This window comes from Lagenorhynchus albirostris, chromosome X (genome assembly GCF_949774975.1).
Source record: "Lagenorhynchus albirostris chromosome X, mLagAlb1.1, whole genome shotgun sequence".
NCBI lineage: Eukaryota > Metazoa > Chordata > Mammalia > Artiodactyla > Delphinidae > Lagenorhynchus > Lagenorhynchus albirostris.
The window spans coordinates 66,714,881-66,730,146 of NC_083116.1; the positions used below are offsets into that span (position 1 = coordinate 66,714,881).

General features: G+C 38.8%; 1 protein-coding gene across 1 annotated transcript in view; it reads left to right on the top strand.

Moving 5' to 3' along the window:
- The window catches only part of ATRX (ATRX chromatin remodeler), a 256,836-nt gene that overhangs the window by 125,138 nt on the left and 116,432 nt on the right, over nucleotides 1-15,266 (top strand). The window contains exon 17 of the mRNA XM_060137872.1: nucleotides 29-247. Within this exon, the coding sequence (XP_059993855.1) occupies nucleotides 29-247 (219 nt within the window). The remainder of the gene's footprint in view (nucleotides 1-28; nucleotides 248-15,266) is intronic.

Here is a 15,266-nt window from a genome sequence, read left to right on the forward strand (position 1 = left end):
TTAACCTTTGATCATTTAAATTCCATAGAGTAATTCTGAAGAAGATGATAAAGAAGAAGATGAAGAAGAAGAAGAAGAAGAAGATGAAAATGATGATTCCAAGTCTCCTGGAAAAGGCAGAAAGAAAATTCGAAAGATTCTTAAAGATGATAAACTACGAACAGAAACACAAAATGCTCTTAAGGAAGAGGAAGAGAGGCGAAAGCGTATTGCTGAGCGGGAACGTGAGCGAGAGAAATTGAGAGAGGTAAACCAATTTTTATTTATGATTTTTTAAATATATGACCTTCATAGATATACTTTAGTATTTCAAGAATAGGATGTTGTAATCAACCACAGATTTTTAGTTACAGTTACTTTTTCCTATTAGCAATATTTTATGCAACTTATAAATCTTCATTAGATTATATGAATTAGGTACAGAAAAGAGTTGAGATTCTTGATCACCAGAGTGATTGTGTTTTATTTGGAGTAGAAAACTGTTAAGAGGTTATTGCTTAAATCCATAAAGCATTTCAATTTTTTGAATAAACTTTTTCTTGTAAAAAATTTTAAGCACAGGTACAGGCAGAAGGAATAGTGTTATAAATCTCCATGTATCCATTACCCAGCTCCAATAATTACTAACACGTGGCCAGTTTTGTTTAACCTATTCTTTTGCCTTCAGATTATTTTGGAGAAGTCTCAGAAATCATATTATTTTGTTTATATATAGTTCAGAATATATTGTTGAAAGATAAGGACTTTTTAAACATTACCATAGTGCCATTATTACACTTAAACTTTAACAGTAATTCCATAATATCATCAAATATCCAGTTAAAATTCAAAATAATTTCATTTTCCTCACAAACATGATAGTGGTTTTGAAAATAGTTGGTGTGAATCAGGATCCCAAGAAAGTCTCACTACATATTGTGTTGCATTTGGATACTTATGTTTATGTTTATCCTTAAGCTAATACCACACTGTCTTGATTACTGTAACCTTATAGTAAGTCTTGAAATCCGATACTGTAACTTCTACAACTTTGTTCTACTTTTTTATTTATTTTTTTAAAATTTTATTTATTTATTTATTTATGGCTGCGTTGGGTCTTCATTGCTGTGCGCGGGCTTTCTCTAGTTGCAGTGAGCGGGGGTTACTCTTCGTTGCAGTAAGTAGGCTTCTCGTTGTGGTGGCTTCTCTCATTGCGGAGCAGGGGCTCTAGGCGTGCGGGCTTCAGTAGTTGTGGCACATGGGCTCCGTAGTCGTGGCTCACGGGCTCTAGAGCACAGGCTCAGTAGTTGTGGAGCATGGGCTTAGTTGCTTCGCAGCGTGTGGGATCTTCCTGGACCAGGGCTCAAATTGTGTCCCCTGCGTTGGCAGGCGGATTCTTAACCACTGCTCCACCAGGGAAGCCCTGTTCTACTTTTTTAGAGTTGTTTTGGCTCTACTCAATTATTTGCATATGGTTTAGTATCCTCTTGTCAATTTTTAACAAGAATCTTCCTGGAACTTTTATTGGGATTGTGTTGGATATTTAGATTAGTGACATCTTAACAGTATTTTGTTTACTGTTACATAAATATAGTATATTTCTCCATTTATTTCGTGCTCCTTTTATTTCTCTTAGCAATGTTTTATGCTTTTCATTGTACAAACCTAGCACATATTTTGCTAAATTTATCCCTAAGTAATTTATATTTTCTGATGTCATGGTAAATGAAATTTTAAGTGATTTAAAGACCTTGTGTTCTGTGACCTTGCCAAATTCTCTTATGAGTTCTAGTAGCTTTTTTTGTAGATTCCTGAAGATTTTCTACATATTCAGTCATGTTGTCTATACACAGAAACCATTTTATTAATTTCTTTCAAATTTATTGTTCATTTCTGTTTTTAAATTATAAAAGGATAGTTAATTTTTTCAAATGCTTTTCTTTTTATAAATTTCTTTCTTTCTTTCTTTTTGGCTGCGTTGGGTCTTCGTTGCTGCGTACAGGCTTTCTCTAGTTGCAGTGAGTGGGGGCTACTCTTTGTTGTGGTGTGCGGGCTTCTCATTGCGGTGGCTTCTCTTGTTCTGGAGCACAGGTTCTGGGGCACGTGGGCTCAGTAGTTGTGGCTCGCGGGCCCTAGAGCGCAGGCTCAGTAATTGTGGCCCATGGGCTTAGTTGCTCTGCAGCATGTGGGATCTTCCCAGACCAGGGCTTAACCTGTGTCCCCTGCATTGACAGGCAGATTCATAACCACTGTGCCACCAAGGAAGCTGTCAAATGCTTTTAAATGTATCTGGTGATCTAGAAAATTAGTCTTGCATTGCTAGAATAAGCCTTGCTTGGTCATGGTATATTACTCTTTTTATATATTGTTGTATTTCTTTTGCTATATTGTTTCAACAGGAGTTTTACCTCACTGTTAAGGAGACATGTTGGTTTGTAAATTCCTTTTCTTGTAATATCTTTCTGTTTTTGCTATCACAGTAATACTGTTCTCATGTAAAATGAGTAGGGAAGTGCTCTATCTCCTCTTCTTTTTTTTTTTTTTTTTTTTTTTTTTTTGCGGTACACGGGCCTCTCACTGTTGTGGCCTCTCCCATTGCGGAGCACAGGCTCCGGATGCGCAGGCTCAGTGGCCATGGCTCATGGGCCTACCTGCTCCACGGCATGTGGGATCTTCCTGGACCGGGGCACGAACCCGTGTCCCCTGCATCGGCAGGCGGACTCTCAACCACTGTGCCACCAGGGAAGCCCTCCTCTGTCTTCTTAAAAGAATGTTTGTAAGATAGATATTATTTCATTCTTAAATGTTTGATAGAATTCTCCAGTGAAGCTATTGGTCTGATGTTTTCTGAGTTTTTAGAAAATTTTAAACAGATTCAGTTACTTTAATAAATGTTGGGCTATTTAGACTTATCTGTTTCTCCTTAGGCCTGTTTTGGTCAATTTTGTCTTTAAGGAATTTGTCCATTTCATTTATGTAGTCTAATTTATTGATGTAAATTTGTTCACACTATTCCGTTATTAAGTTTTTTTGTTTTTTGTAGACACTGTCATGATATCTCATCTTTCATTTGTGTTATTGATAATGTCTTTTTTTTTTCTTGATTAGTCTCTCTAGAGGTTTAGCAATTTTACTATCTTTTCAAAAACACCAGCTTTGGATTTAATTTCCTCTATTGTTTTCACCTGTTTCTAATTCATTGGTTTCCATTCTATTTTTATGTTATCACTCTTTCTTTGGGTTTAATTTGCTTTTTTACCAGCTACTTAAGGTGAATTTTGGATCTTGCTCCTTTTTTAATATATACATTTAAAGGTATAAAGTTCCCCACTCTGCATACTGTTTTAAATGCTGCAGTGTATGAATTTTGATGTTTTGTGTTTTCCTTTTACTCTGTTCAGATCTTTTCTATTTTTCTTACGACCCAGAAAATGATGTATCTTTCTGAACGTTCCATGTATATATTCTGCCATTGTGGGGTGAAATATTCTATAAATTTCAATTAGGTTATGATGGTTTATTACATTCAGGTCCTGTGTATCCTTTTTTTTTTTAAGTTAACACTTAAAAAAGTGTTTATTTAGGCTGCTCCAGGTCTCAGTTGTGGCATGTGGGATCTTTTTTTTTTTTTCTAGTTGCAGCATGCGGACTCTCAATTTGCAGCATGTGGACTTCTTAGTTATGGTATGCAGAGTCTTAGTTGCAGCAGGCGAACTCTTAGTTGTAGCATGCATGTGGGATCTACTTCCCCGACCAGGGGTCAAACCCGGGCCCTCTGCATTGGGAGCATGGAATCTTACCCACTGGACCACCAGGGAAGTCCCAGGTCCTGTTTATCCTTAATGATATTTTGTCTCATATTGAGAGAGCAGTGTTGAGGTCTCCAACTATAATTGTCAATTTGTCATTTTCTCATTGCTCTTCTCTCAGTTTTTGCTTATAGTTTGTTATTAGGTACATGTACATGTATGATTGTTATGCCTTTCTTGTGAATTGACCGATTATCAATGAGTAATGTCCCCTTTTACCTCTGGTGATTTTTCACCATCTGAAATCTACTCTATGTGATGATAGTATAGTCACACCATCTTTCTTTTCAAGCATTTTACTATGAAAAGTTCCAACATACTGCAAGGTTTACAGAATTTCACAGTGATTTCCCATAAACTCAGGTCCTAGATTTTCTGTTAACATTTTACTATACTTGGTTTGTTACATTCCTATTTATCTACTGATCTCTCTATCCATCATTATATTTTTTATGCATTTCAATGTCAATTGCAGACATCATTTCACTTAACCTTAATGCTTTAGCTTGCATGTCATTAGCTAGAATTCATATTTATTTAAAATTTTTATGTAAAATTTATTTTGAGTGAAATGTACCAATTTTAAGTGTACATTTGCTTTTTGTTTTTGTTTTTGATTTTTAACATCTTTATTGGAGTATAATTGCTTTACAATGGTGTGTTAGTTTCTGCTTTATAACAAAGTGAATCAGTCATACATAAACATATGTTCCCATATGTCTTCCCTGTTGCGTCTCCCTCCCTCCCACCCTCCCTATCCCACCCCTCCAGGCTGTCACAAAGCACCGAGCCAATATCCCTGTGCCATGCGGCTGCTTCCCACTAGCTATCTACCTTACTACGTTTGTTAGTGTGTATATGCCCATGACTCTCTCTCGCCCTGTCACAGCTCACCCTTCCCCCTCCCCATAACCTCAAGTCCGTTCTCTAGGAGGTCTGTGTCTTTATTCCTGTCTTACCCCTAGGTTCTTCATGACATTTTTTTTTCTTAAATTCCATATATATGTGTTAGCATACGGTATTTGTCTTTTTCTTTCTGACTTACTTCACTCTGTATGACAGACTCTAGGTCTATCCACCTCATTACAAATAGTTCAATTTCGTTTCTTTTTTATGGCTGAGTAATATTCCACTGTATCTATGTGCCACATCTTCTTTATCCATTCATCCGATGACGGGCACTTAGGTTGTTTCCATCTCCGGGCTATTGTAAATAGAGCTGCAATGAACATTTTGGTACATGACTCTTTTTGAGTTTTGGTTTTCTCAGGGTATATGCCCAGTAGTGGGATTGCTGGGTCATATGGTAGTTCTATTTGTAGTTTTTTAAGGAACCTCCATACTGTTCTCCATAGTGGCTGAACCAATTTACATTCCCACCAGCAGTGCAAGAGTGTTCCCTTTTCTCCACACCCTCTCCAGCATTTATTGTTTCTAGATTTTTTGATGATGGCCATTCTGACTGGTGTGAGATGATATCTCATTGTAGTTTTGATTTGCATTTCTCTAATGATTAATGATGTTGAGCATTCTTTCATGTGTTTGTTGGCAGTCTGTATATCTTCTTTGGAGAAATGTCTATTTAGGTCTTCTGCCCATTTTTGGATTGGTTTGTTTGTTTTCTTGTTATTGAGCTGCATGAGCTGCTTGTAAATTTTGGAGATTAATCCTTTGTCGGTTGCTTCCTTTGCAAATATTTTCTCCCATTCTGAGGGTTGTCTTTTGGTCTTGTTTATGGTTTCCTTTGCTGTGCAAAAGCTTTGGAGTTTCATTAGGTCCCATTTGTTTATTTTTGTTTTTATTTCCATTACTCTAGGAGGTGGGTCAGAAAGGATCTTGCTGTGATTTATGTCATAGAGTGTTCTGCCTATGTTTTCCTCTAAGAGTTTGATAGTTTCTGGCCTTACATTTAGGTCTTTAATCCATTTTGAGCTTATTTTTGTGTATGGTGTTAGGGAGTGATCTAATCTCATACTTTTACATGTACCTGTCCAGTTTTCCCAGCACCACTTATTGAAGAGGCTGTCCTTTCTCCATTGTACATTACTGCCACCTTTATCAAAGATAAGGTGTCCATATGTGCATGGGTTTATCTCTGGGCTTTCTATCCTGTTCCATTGATGTATCTTTCTGTTTTTGTGCCAGTACCATACCGTCTTGATAACTGTAGCTTTGTAGTATAGTCTGAAGTCAGGGAGCCTGATTCCTCCAGTTCCTTCTTTCGTTCTCAAGATTGCTTTGGCTATTCGGGGTCTTTTGTGTTTCCATACAAATTGTGAAATTTTTTGTTCTAGTTCTGTGAAAAATGCCAGTGGTAGTTTGATAGGGATTGCATTGAATCTATAGATTGCTTTGGGTAGTAGAGTCATTTTCACAATGTTGATTCTTCCAATCCAAGAACATGGTATATCTCTCCATCTATTTGTATCATCTTTAATTTCTTTCATCAGTGTCTTATAATTTTCTGCATACAGGTCTTTTGTCTCCTTAGGTAGGTTTATTCCTAGATATTTTATTCTTTTTGTTGCAGTGGTAAATGGGAGTGTTTTCTTGATTTCACTTTCAGATTTTTCATCATTAGTATATAGGAATGCCAGAGATTTCTGTGCATTAATTTCGTATCCTGCCACTTTACCAAATTCATTGATTAGCTCTAGTAGTTTTCTGGTAGCATCTTTAGGGTTCTCTATGTATAGGATCATGTCATCTGCAAACAGTGACAGCTTTACTTCTTCTTTTCCGATTTGGATTCCTTTTATTTCCTTTTCTTCTCTGATTGCTGTGGCTAAAACTTCCAAAACTATGTTGAATAAGAGTGGTGAGAGTGGGCAACCTTGTCTTGTTCCTGATCTTAGTGGAAATGCTTTCAGTTTTTCACCATTGAGGATGATGTTTGCTGTGAGCTTGTCATATATGGCCTTTATTATGTTGAGGAAAGTTCCCTCTATGCCTACTTTCTGCAGGGTTTTTATCATAAATGGGTGTTGAATTTTGTCAAAAGCTTTCTCTGCATCTATTGAGATGATCATATGGTTTTTCTCCTTCAATTTGTTAATATGGTTTATCACATTGATAGATTTGCGTATATTGAAGAATCCTTGCATTCCTGGAATAAACCCCACTTGATCATGGTGTATGATCTGTTTAATGTGCTGTTGGATTCTGTTTGCTAGTATTTTGTTGAGGATTTTTGCATCTATGTTCATCAGTGACATTGGCCTGTAGTTTCCTTTCTTTGTGACATCCTTGTCTGGTTTTGGTATCAAGGTGATGGTGGCCTCGTAGAAGGAGTTTGGGAGTGGTCCTCCCTCTGCTATATTTTGGAAGAGTTTGAGAAGGATAGGTGTTAGCGCTTCTCTAAATGTTTGATAGAATTCGCCTGTGAAGCCATCTGGTCCTGGGCTTTTCTTTGTTGGAAGATTTTTAATCACAGTTTCAATGTTAGTGCTTGTGATTGGTCTGTTCATATTTTCTATTTCTTCCTGATTCAGTCTTGGCAGGTTGTGCATTTCTAAGAATTTGTCCATTTCTTCCAGATTGTCCATTTTATTGGCATAGAGTTGCTTGTAGTAATCTCTCATGATCTCTTTTATCTCTGCAGTGTCAGTTGTTACCTCTCCTTTTTCATTTCTAATTCTATTGATTTGAGTCTTCTCCCTTTTTTTCTTGATGAGTCTGGCTAGTGGTTTATCTATTTTGTTTATCTTCTCAAAGAACCAGCCTTTAGTTTTACTGATCTTTGCTATTGTTTCCTTCATTTCTTTTTCATTTATTTCTGATCTGATTTTTATGATTTCTTTCCTTCTGCTAGCTTTGGGGTTTTTTTGTTCTTCTTTCTCTAATTGCTTGAGGTACAAGGTTAGGTTGTTTATTTGAGATGTTTCCTGCTTCTTAAGGTGAGCTTGTATTGCTATAAACTTCCCCCTTCGAACTGCTTTAGCTGCATCTCACAGGTTTTGGGTCGTTGTGTCTCCATTGTCATTTGTTTCTAGGTATTTTTTGATTTCCTCTTTGATTTCTTCATTGATCTCTTCATTATTAAGTAGTGTATTGTTTAGCCTCCATGTGTTTGTATTTTTTACAGATATTTTCCTGTAATTGATGTCTAGTCTCATGGCGTTGTGGTCAGAAAAGATACTTGATACAATTTCAATTTTCTTAAATTTGCCAAGGCTTGATTTGTGACCCAAGATATGATCTATCCTGGAGAATGTTCCATGAGCACTTGAGAAAAATGTGTATTCTGTTGTTTTTGGATGGAGTGTCCTATAAATATCAATTAAGTCCATCTTGTTTAATGTCTCATTTAAGGCTTGTGTTTCCTTATTTATTTTTATTTTGGATGATCTGTCCATGGGTGAAAGTGGGGTTTCTAAGTCCCCTACTATGAATGTGTTACTGTCGATTTCCCCTTTTATGGCTGTTAGTATTTGCCTTATGTATTGAGGTGCTCCTATGTTGGGTGCATAAATATTTACAGTTGTTATATCTTCTTCTTGGATCAATCCCTTGATCATTATGTAGTGTCCTTCTTTGTCTCTTCTAATAGTCTTTATTTTAAAGTCTATTTTGTCTGATATGAGAATTGCTACTCCAGCTTTCTTTTGGCTTCCATTTGCATGGAATATGTTTTTCCATCCCCTTGCTTTCAGTCTGTATGTGTCTCTAGGTCTGAAGTGGGTCTCTTGTAGACAGCATATATAAGGGTCTTGTTTTTGTATCCATTCAGCTAATCTGTGTCTTTTGGTGGGAGCATTTAGTCCATTTACATTTAAGGTAATTATCGATATGTATGTTCCTATTCCCATTTTCTAAATTGTTTTGGGTTCGTTATTATAGGTCTTTTCCTTCTCTTGTGTTTCTTGCCTAGAGAAGATCCTTTAGCATTTGTTGTAAAGCTGGTTTGGTGGTGCTGAACTCTCTCAGCTTTTGCTTGTCTGTAAAGGTTTTAATTTCTCCATCAAATCTGAATGAGATCCTTGCTGGGTAGAGTAGTCTTGGCTGCATGTTTTTCTCCTTCATCACTTTCAGTATGTCCTGCCACTCCCTTCTGGCTTGTAGGGTTTCTGCTGAGAGATCAGCTGTTAACCTTATGGGGATTCCCTTGTGTGTTATTTGTTGTTTTTCCCTTGCTGCTTTTAATATGCTTTCTTTGTATTTAATTTTTGACAGTTTGATTAATATGTGTCTTGGCGTATTTCTCCTTGTATTTATCTTGTATGGGACTCTCTGTGCTTCCTGGACTTGATTAACTATTTCCTTTCCCATATTAGGGAAGTTTTCAACTATAATCTCTTCAAATATTTTCTCAGTCCCTTTCTTTTTCTCTTCTTCTTCTGGAACCCCTATAATTCGAATGTTGGTGCGTTTAATGTTGTCCCAGAGGTCTCTGAGACTGTCCTCAGTCTTTTCATTCTTTTTTCTTTATTCTGCTCTGCAGTAGTTATTTCCACTATTTTATCTTCCAGGTCACTTATCCGTTCTTCTGCCTCAGTTATTCTGCTATTGATCCCATCTAGAGTACTTTTAATTTCATTTATTGTGTTGTTCATCGTTGCTTGTTTCATCTTTAGTTCTTCTAGGTCCTTGTTAACTGATTCTTGCATTTTGTCCAATCTATTGTCCATTCTATCTCCAAGATTTCGGATCAACCTTACTATCATTATTCTGAATTCTCTTTCAGGTAGACTGCCTATTTCCTCTTCATTTGTTAGGTCTGGTGCATTTTTATCTTGCTCCTTTATCTGCTGTGTGTTTTTCTGTCTTCTCATTTTGCTTATCTTACTGTGTTTGGGGTCTCCTTTTTGCAGGCTGCAGGTTCGTAGTTCCTTCTGTTTTTGATGTCTGTTCAGTGGCTAAGGTTGGTTCAGTGGGTTGTGTAGGCTTCCTGGTGGAGGGGACTAGTGCCTGTGTTGTGGTGGATGAGGCTGGATCTTGTCTGTCTAGTGGGCAGGTTCACGTCTGGTGGTGTGTTGGCGGTGTCTGTGGCCTTATTATGATTTTAGGCAGCCTCTCTGCTAATGGGTGGGTTTGTGTTCCTGTTTTGCTAGTTGTTTGGCATACGTTTTCCAGCACTGTGGCTTGCTGGTCGTTGAGTGAAGCTGGGTGCTGGTGTTAAGATGGAGGTCTCTGGGAGATTTTCGCCGTTTGATATTATGTGGAGCTGGGAGGTCTCTTGTTGATCAGTGTCCTGAAGTTGGCTCTCCTACCTCAGAGGCAGAGCCCTGCCTCCTGGCTGGAGCACCAAAAGCTTTTCATCCACACGGCTCAGGATAAAAGGGAGAAAAAGTAGAGGGAATTAGTAGAAGTATGAGTAAAGAAAGAAGGAAAGGAGGGTAGGAAGGAAGGAAGAAAGAAAGAAAGAAGCAAAGAAGGAAAGAAGGCAAGAAGGAAAGAAAGGAGGGAGGGAGGAAGGAAGGAAGGAGGGAAAGAAGGAAAAAAGACAGAAAGAAGATACAGTAAAAATAAAATAAAGTATAATAAAGTTATTGAATTAAAAAATTCTTATTTAGAAAAAAAAAAAGGGACGGAAAGAACCTTAGGACAAATGTTGGAAGCAAAGCTATACAGACAAAATCTTACAGAGAAGCATACACATACACCCTCACTAAAAGAAGTAAATGGGGAAAAATCCTAAATCTTGCTGTCAGAGACCACCTCCTCAATTTGGGATGATTCGTTGTCTAAAGGAGGGAAGGAAGGACGGAAAGAAAGAAAGAAAGAAAGAACGAAGGTAAAGTATAATAACGTTATTAAAATTAATTATTAAGAAAAAAATTTAAAAAAAAACATGGACGGATAGAGCCCTAGGACAAATGGTGGAAGCAAGACTATACAGACAAGATCTCACACAGAAGCATACACATACACATTCACAAAAAGAGGAAAGGGGAAAAAATCATAGATCTTGCTCCTAAAGTCCACTTCCTTAATTTGGGATGATTGGTTGTCTATTCAGGTATTCCACAGATGCAGGGTATATCAAGTTGATTGTGGAGCTTTAATCCGTTGCTTCTGAGGCTGCTGGGAGAGATTTCCCTTTCTCTTCTTTGTTCTCACAGCTCCCAGGGCTCAGCTTTGGATTTGGCCCTGCCACTGCGTGTAGATCGCTGGAGGGCGTCTGTTTTTTGCTCAGACAGGATGGGGTTAAAAGAGCCGCTGATTGGGGGCTCTGGCGCACTCAGGCCGGCGGGGACGGAGGGGCACAGAGTGCGGGGCGGGCCTGCGGTGGCAAAGGCCGGCGTGACTTTGCACCAGCCTGAGGCGCGCTGTGTGCTCTCCCGGGGAAGTTGTCCCTGGATCCCGGGAACCTGGCAGTGGCGGGCTGCACAGGCTCCGCGGAAGAGGGGTGTGGAGAGTGACCTGTGCTCACACACAGGCCCCTCGGTGGCGGCAGCAGCAGCCTTAACGTCTCCCGCCCGCCTCTGGGGTCCGCGCTTTCAGCCGCGGCTCGCGCCCGTCTCTGGATTCCGCGCTTTCAGCCGCGGCTCGCGCCCGTCTCTGGATTCCGCGCTTTCAGCCGCGGCTCGCGCCCGTCTCTGGATTCCGCGCTTTCAGCCGCGGCTCGCGCCCGTCTCTGGGGTCCGCGGCTCGCGCCCGTCTCTGGGGTTCGCGCTTTTAGCCGCGGCTCGCGCCCGTCTCTGGAGTTCCTTTAAGCAGCGTTCTTAAACCCCTCTCCTCATGCCCCAGGAAACAAAGAGGGAAGGAAAAGTCTCCTGCCTCTTCGGCTGGTGCAGACTTTTCCCCGGACTCCCTCCCGGCTAGCTGTGGTGCACTAACCTCTTCAGGCTATGTTCAAGCCGCCAACCCCAGTCCTCTCCCTGCGCTCCGTCCGAAACCGAAACCCGAGCCTCAGAGCCTCAGCTCGCAGCCCCGCCCGCCCCGGCGGGTGAGCAGACAAGCCTCTCGGGCTGGTGAGTGCCGGTCGGCACCGATCCTCTGTGCGGGAATCTCCCCGCTTTGCCCTCCGCACCCGTTGCTGTGCACTCCTCCGCAGCTTCGAAGCTCCCCCCTCCGCCTCCCGCAGTCTCCGCCCGCGATGGGGCTTCCTAGTGTGTGGAAACGTTTCCTTCTTCACAACTCCCTCCCACTGGTGCAGGTGCCGTCCCTATTCTGTTGTCTCTGTTTTTTCTTTTGCCCTACCCAGGTACGTGGGGAGTTTCTTGCCTTTTGGGAGGTCTGAGGTCTTCTGCCAGCGTTCAGTAGGTGTTTTTTAGGAGTTGTTCCACGTGTAGATGTATTTCTGGTGTATCTGTGGGGAGGAAGGTGATCTCCGCGTCTTACTCTTCCGCCATCTTCCGCCTTCCCCCGTACATTTGCTTTTGACATACCATGGAATGCACACATCTACTGTATGTATTTTTGTGTTTTTCTTCAGCTTGCCTTTTTTCCTTTTACTTAATGTTTCGAGAGTGTTCTGTCCTCCCTAGGTTGTGTCTGCTCTTGACTGTGAAACAGCTTATCTGTTGAATGGATGTACCACTGTCAATCCTCCCCTCCCCAAATCTTCTTTTGAGGTACAGTTAGGTTGTTCCAACGTTTTCACTAAATTGGAGTATCCTGTTACATATTGGCATGACTTCTTTTGTTTGTGCTTCTTTGGGTTTTTTAAAAAAATTTCTTACTATTTTAACTATTTTTAAGTACACAGTTCAGTGAAATACATGTTGTGTAACCATCATCACCATCCTTTTTCATGACTTTTTTATCATCCTAAGCAGAAACTGTGTACCCATTTAACAATAAATTCCCATTCCCCCTTCTCCCTAGTCTCTTGTAACCTCTCTTCTACTTTCTGTCTCTATGAATTTGGCTATTCTACGTACCTCATATGAGTGGAATCATTCAGTATTTGTCCTTTTCTGTCTGTCTTATTTCACATGGCAGAATGTTTTCAAGGTTCATTCATGTTATATCAACTATCAGAATTTAATTTCTTTTTAAGGATGAACAGTATATTCTATGCATATACAACATTTTGTTTATTCATTTATCTGTTGATGGATACTTAGGTTTCTTCCACTTTTTGGCTATTGTGAATAATGGTGCTTTGAACATGGATGTACAAGTATCTCTTCAAGTTCCTGCTTTCCAGTCTTCTGGGTATATATACAGAAGTGGAATGGTGGAAGATATGGTAATTCTTGATGTATTTTTTGAGGAATCACCACAGTGTTTTCCACAACAGCTGCACCATTTTATATTTCCACCAGGAATGCATACAGGTTCCAATTTCTCTACATCTTTACAATATTTCTTTTCTTTTTCTTTCTTTTCTCTTCTTTCTTCTCTGCCTCTCCCGTCTTTTGTAATAGCCAACCTAATGATTGTGAAGTGGTATTTCATTATGTTTTTTTGTTTTTTTTGTTTTTTTTGTTTTTTTTTGCGGTACGCGGGCCTATCACTGCTGTGGCCTCTCCTGCCACAGAGCACAGGCTCCGGACGCACAGGCTCAGTGGCCATGGCTCACAGGCCCAGCCGCTCTGTGGCATGTGGGATCCTCCCGGACCGGGGCACGAACCCGTGTCCCCTGCATCGGCAGGCAGACTCTCAACCACTGCGCCACCAGGGAAGCCCTCATTGTGGTTTTGATTTGCATTTCCTTAATGACTAATGATGTTGATCATCTTTTCATGTGCATATTGACCGTTTGTATATTTTTGGAGAAATGTCTATTCAAATCCTTAGCACATTTTAAAATTGTGCTTTTTTCGTTATTGTTGTATTGTAGGGGTTCTTTATATATTCTGGATATCAGTCTCTTATCATATATGTAATTTGCAAATATATTCCCCCATTTTGTGGATTATCTTTAATTCTATTGATAAGTATCCTTTGCATAAAAGTTTGAAATTTTGATGAAGTCCAGTTTATCAATATTTTTCATTGCCTGTGCTAGTGATGTTTTATTTAAGACATCATTGCCAAATCCTTTGTCATGACAGTTTCTTTCTTTGCCATTTTGTATAATCCTGTTAATATGCTATTGAATTTGGTTTGCTAGTACTTTGTTGAGTAGTTTTGAATCTATATTAATAGAGAATCTGTAGTTTTCATATAGTTTATTTGTCTGAATTTTGAATCAGGGTAATGCTGGTCTCATTGAATGAATTAGAAAATATTCCCTTATCTTCAGTTTTCTAGAAGAGTTTGAGAAAAATTGTCATTATTTTTTAAATGTATGGTAAAATTCACCAGGGAAGCCCATCTGGCCCTAGGCTTTGTTCTTTGTTGGAAGTTTGGTTACTGATTCAGTGTTCTTAACTAGTTTAGCAGTCTGTTCAGATTTTGTTTTTTTCATGGGTCTGATCTGGTGGTTTGTGTTTCTACGAATTTTTCCATTTCATCTATGTTATCCATTTTGTTGTATAGTTGTTCATAGTATTCTTTCATAATTATTTTTATTTCTGTAAAATTGCTAGTAATGTCATCACCTTTATTTCAGATTTTAATAATTTGAATCCTCTGTCTTTTTGTCTTACTCATTCTAACTAAAGATTTGTGAATTTTATTCTTTTCAAAGAACCAACTTTTGATTTTGTTGATTTTCTCTTTTTCTAGTGTCTGTTTTATTTCTGTCTGCTCTAATCCATATTATTTCCTTCCACCTGCTAGCTTGGGTTTAGTTTGCTCCTCTTTTTCTACTTCTTTAAGGTGTAAAGTTAAGTTCTCAATTTGTGATCTTATTTCCTTTCTAATGTGTGTGTTTGCCACTATACATTCCCCACTTAGCACTTCTTTTGCTGAATCCCACAGGTTTTAGTATTTTGTGTTTTCATTTTGTCTGAAGGTATTTTCTAATGTCCCTTGTGGTTTCTTATTTGACCTATTGGTTATTTAAGAGTATCTTGTTTAATTTATGCATATTTGCATTTTTCCCATTGTCCTTTTGTTATTGATTTCTAGTTTCATTCCACTGTGATTGGAGAAGATAGTTTTTTATGATTTTATTTATTTACTTATTTTTAAGTGGTCAGTAAAACCTTTCATTTTATTTATTTTTTTATTGAAGTATAGTTGATTTTTATGATTTTAATCTTCTAAAATTTATTAAGGCTTGTTTTGTGCCCTAACATGTGGTCTGTCCTTGAGAAGTTCCATGTGCACTTGAGAAAATTCGTACTCTGCTGTTGTTGAGCAGAGTGTTCTGTGTGTTAGGGCTAATTGGTTTACAGGGTTGTTCAAGTTCTCTGTTTCCCTGTTGATCTTTAGTTGGCTTGTTCTATGCATTATTGAAAGTAGGGTGTGATGTCTCCAAACTATTATTGTAGAACAGCCTATTTCTCCTTTCAATTCTGTCAGTGTTTGCTTCATATAATGTGGGACTCTGTTTTGGGTGCATTTATGTTTATGATTGTTATATCTTTTTGATTAATTTACTCATCTGTTAATATATATATATATTTTGCGTTTTGTAATTGTTTTTGACTTAAAGTCTATTTGTCTGATGTTTATATAGCCATCCCAGCCTTCTTAGTT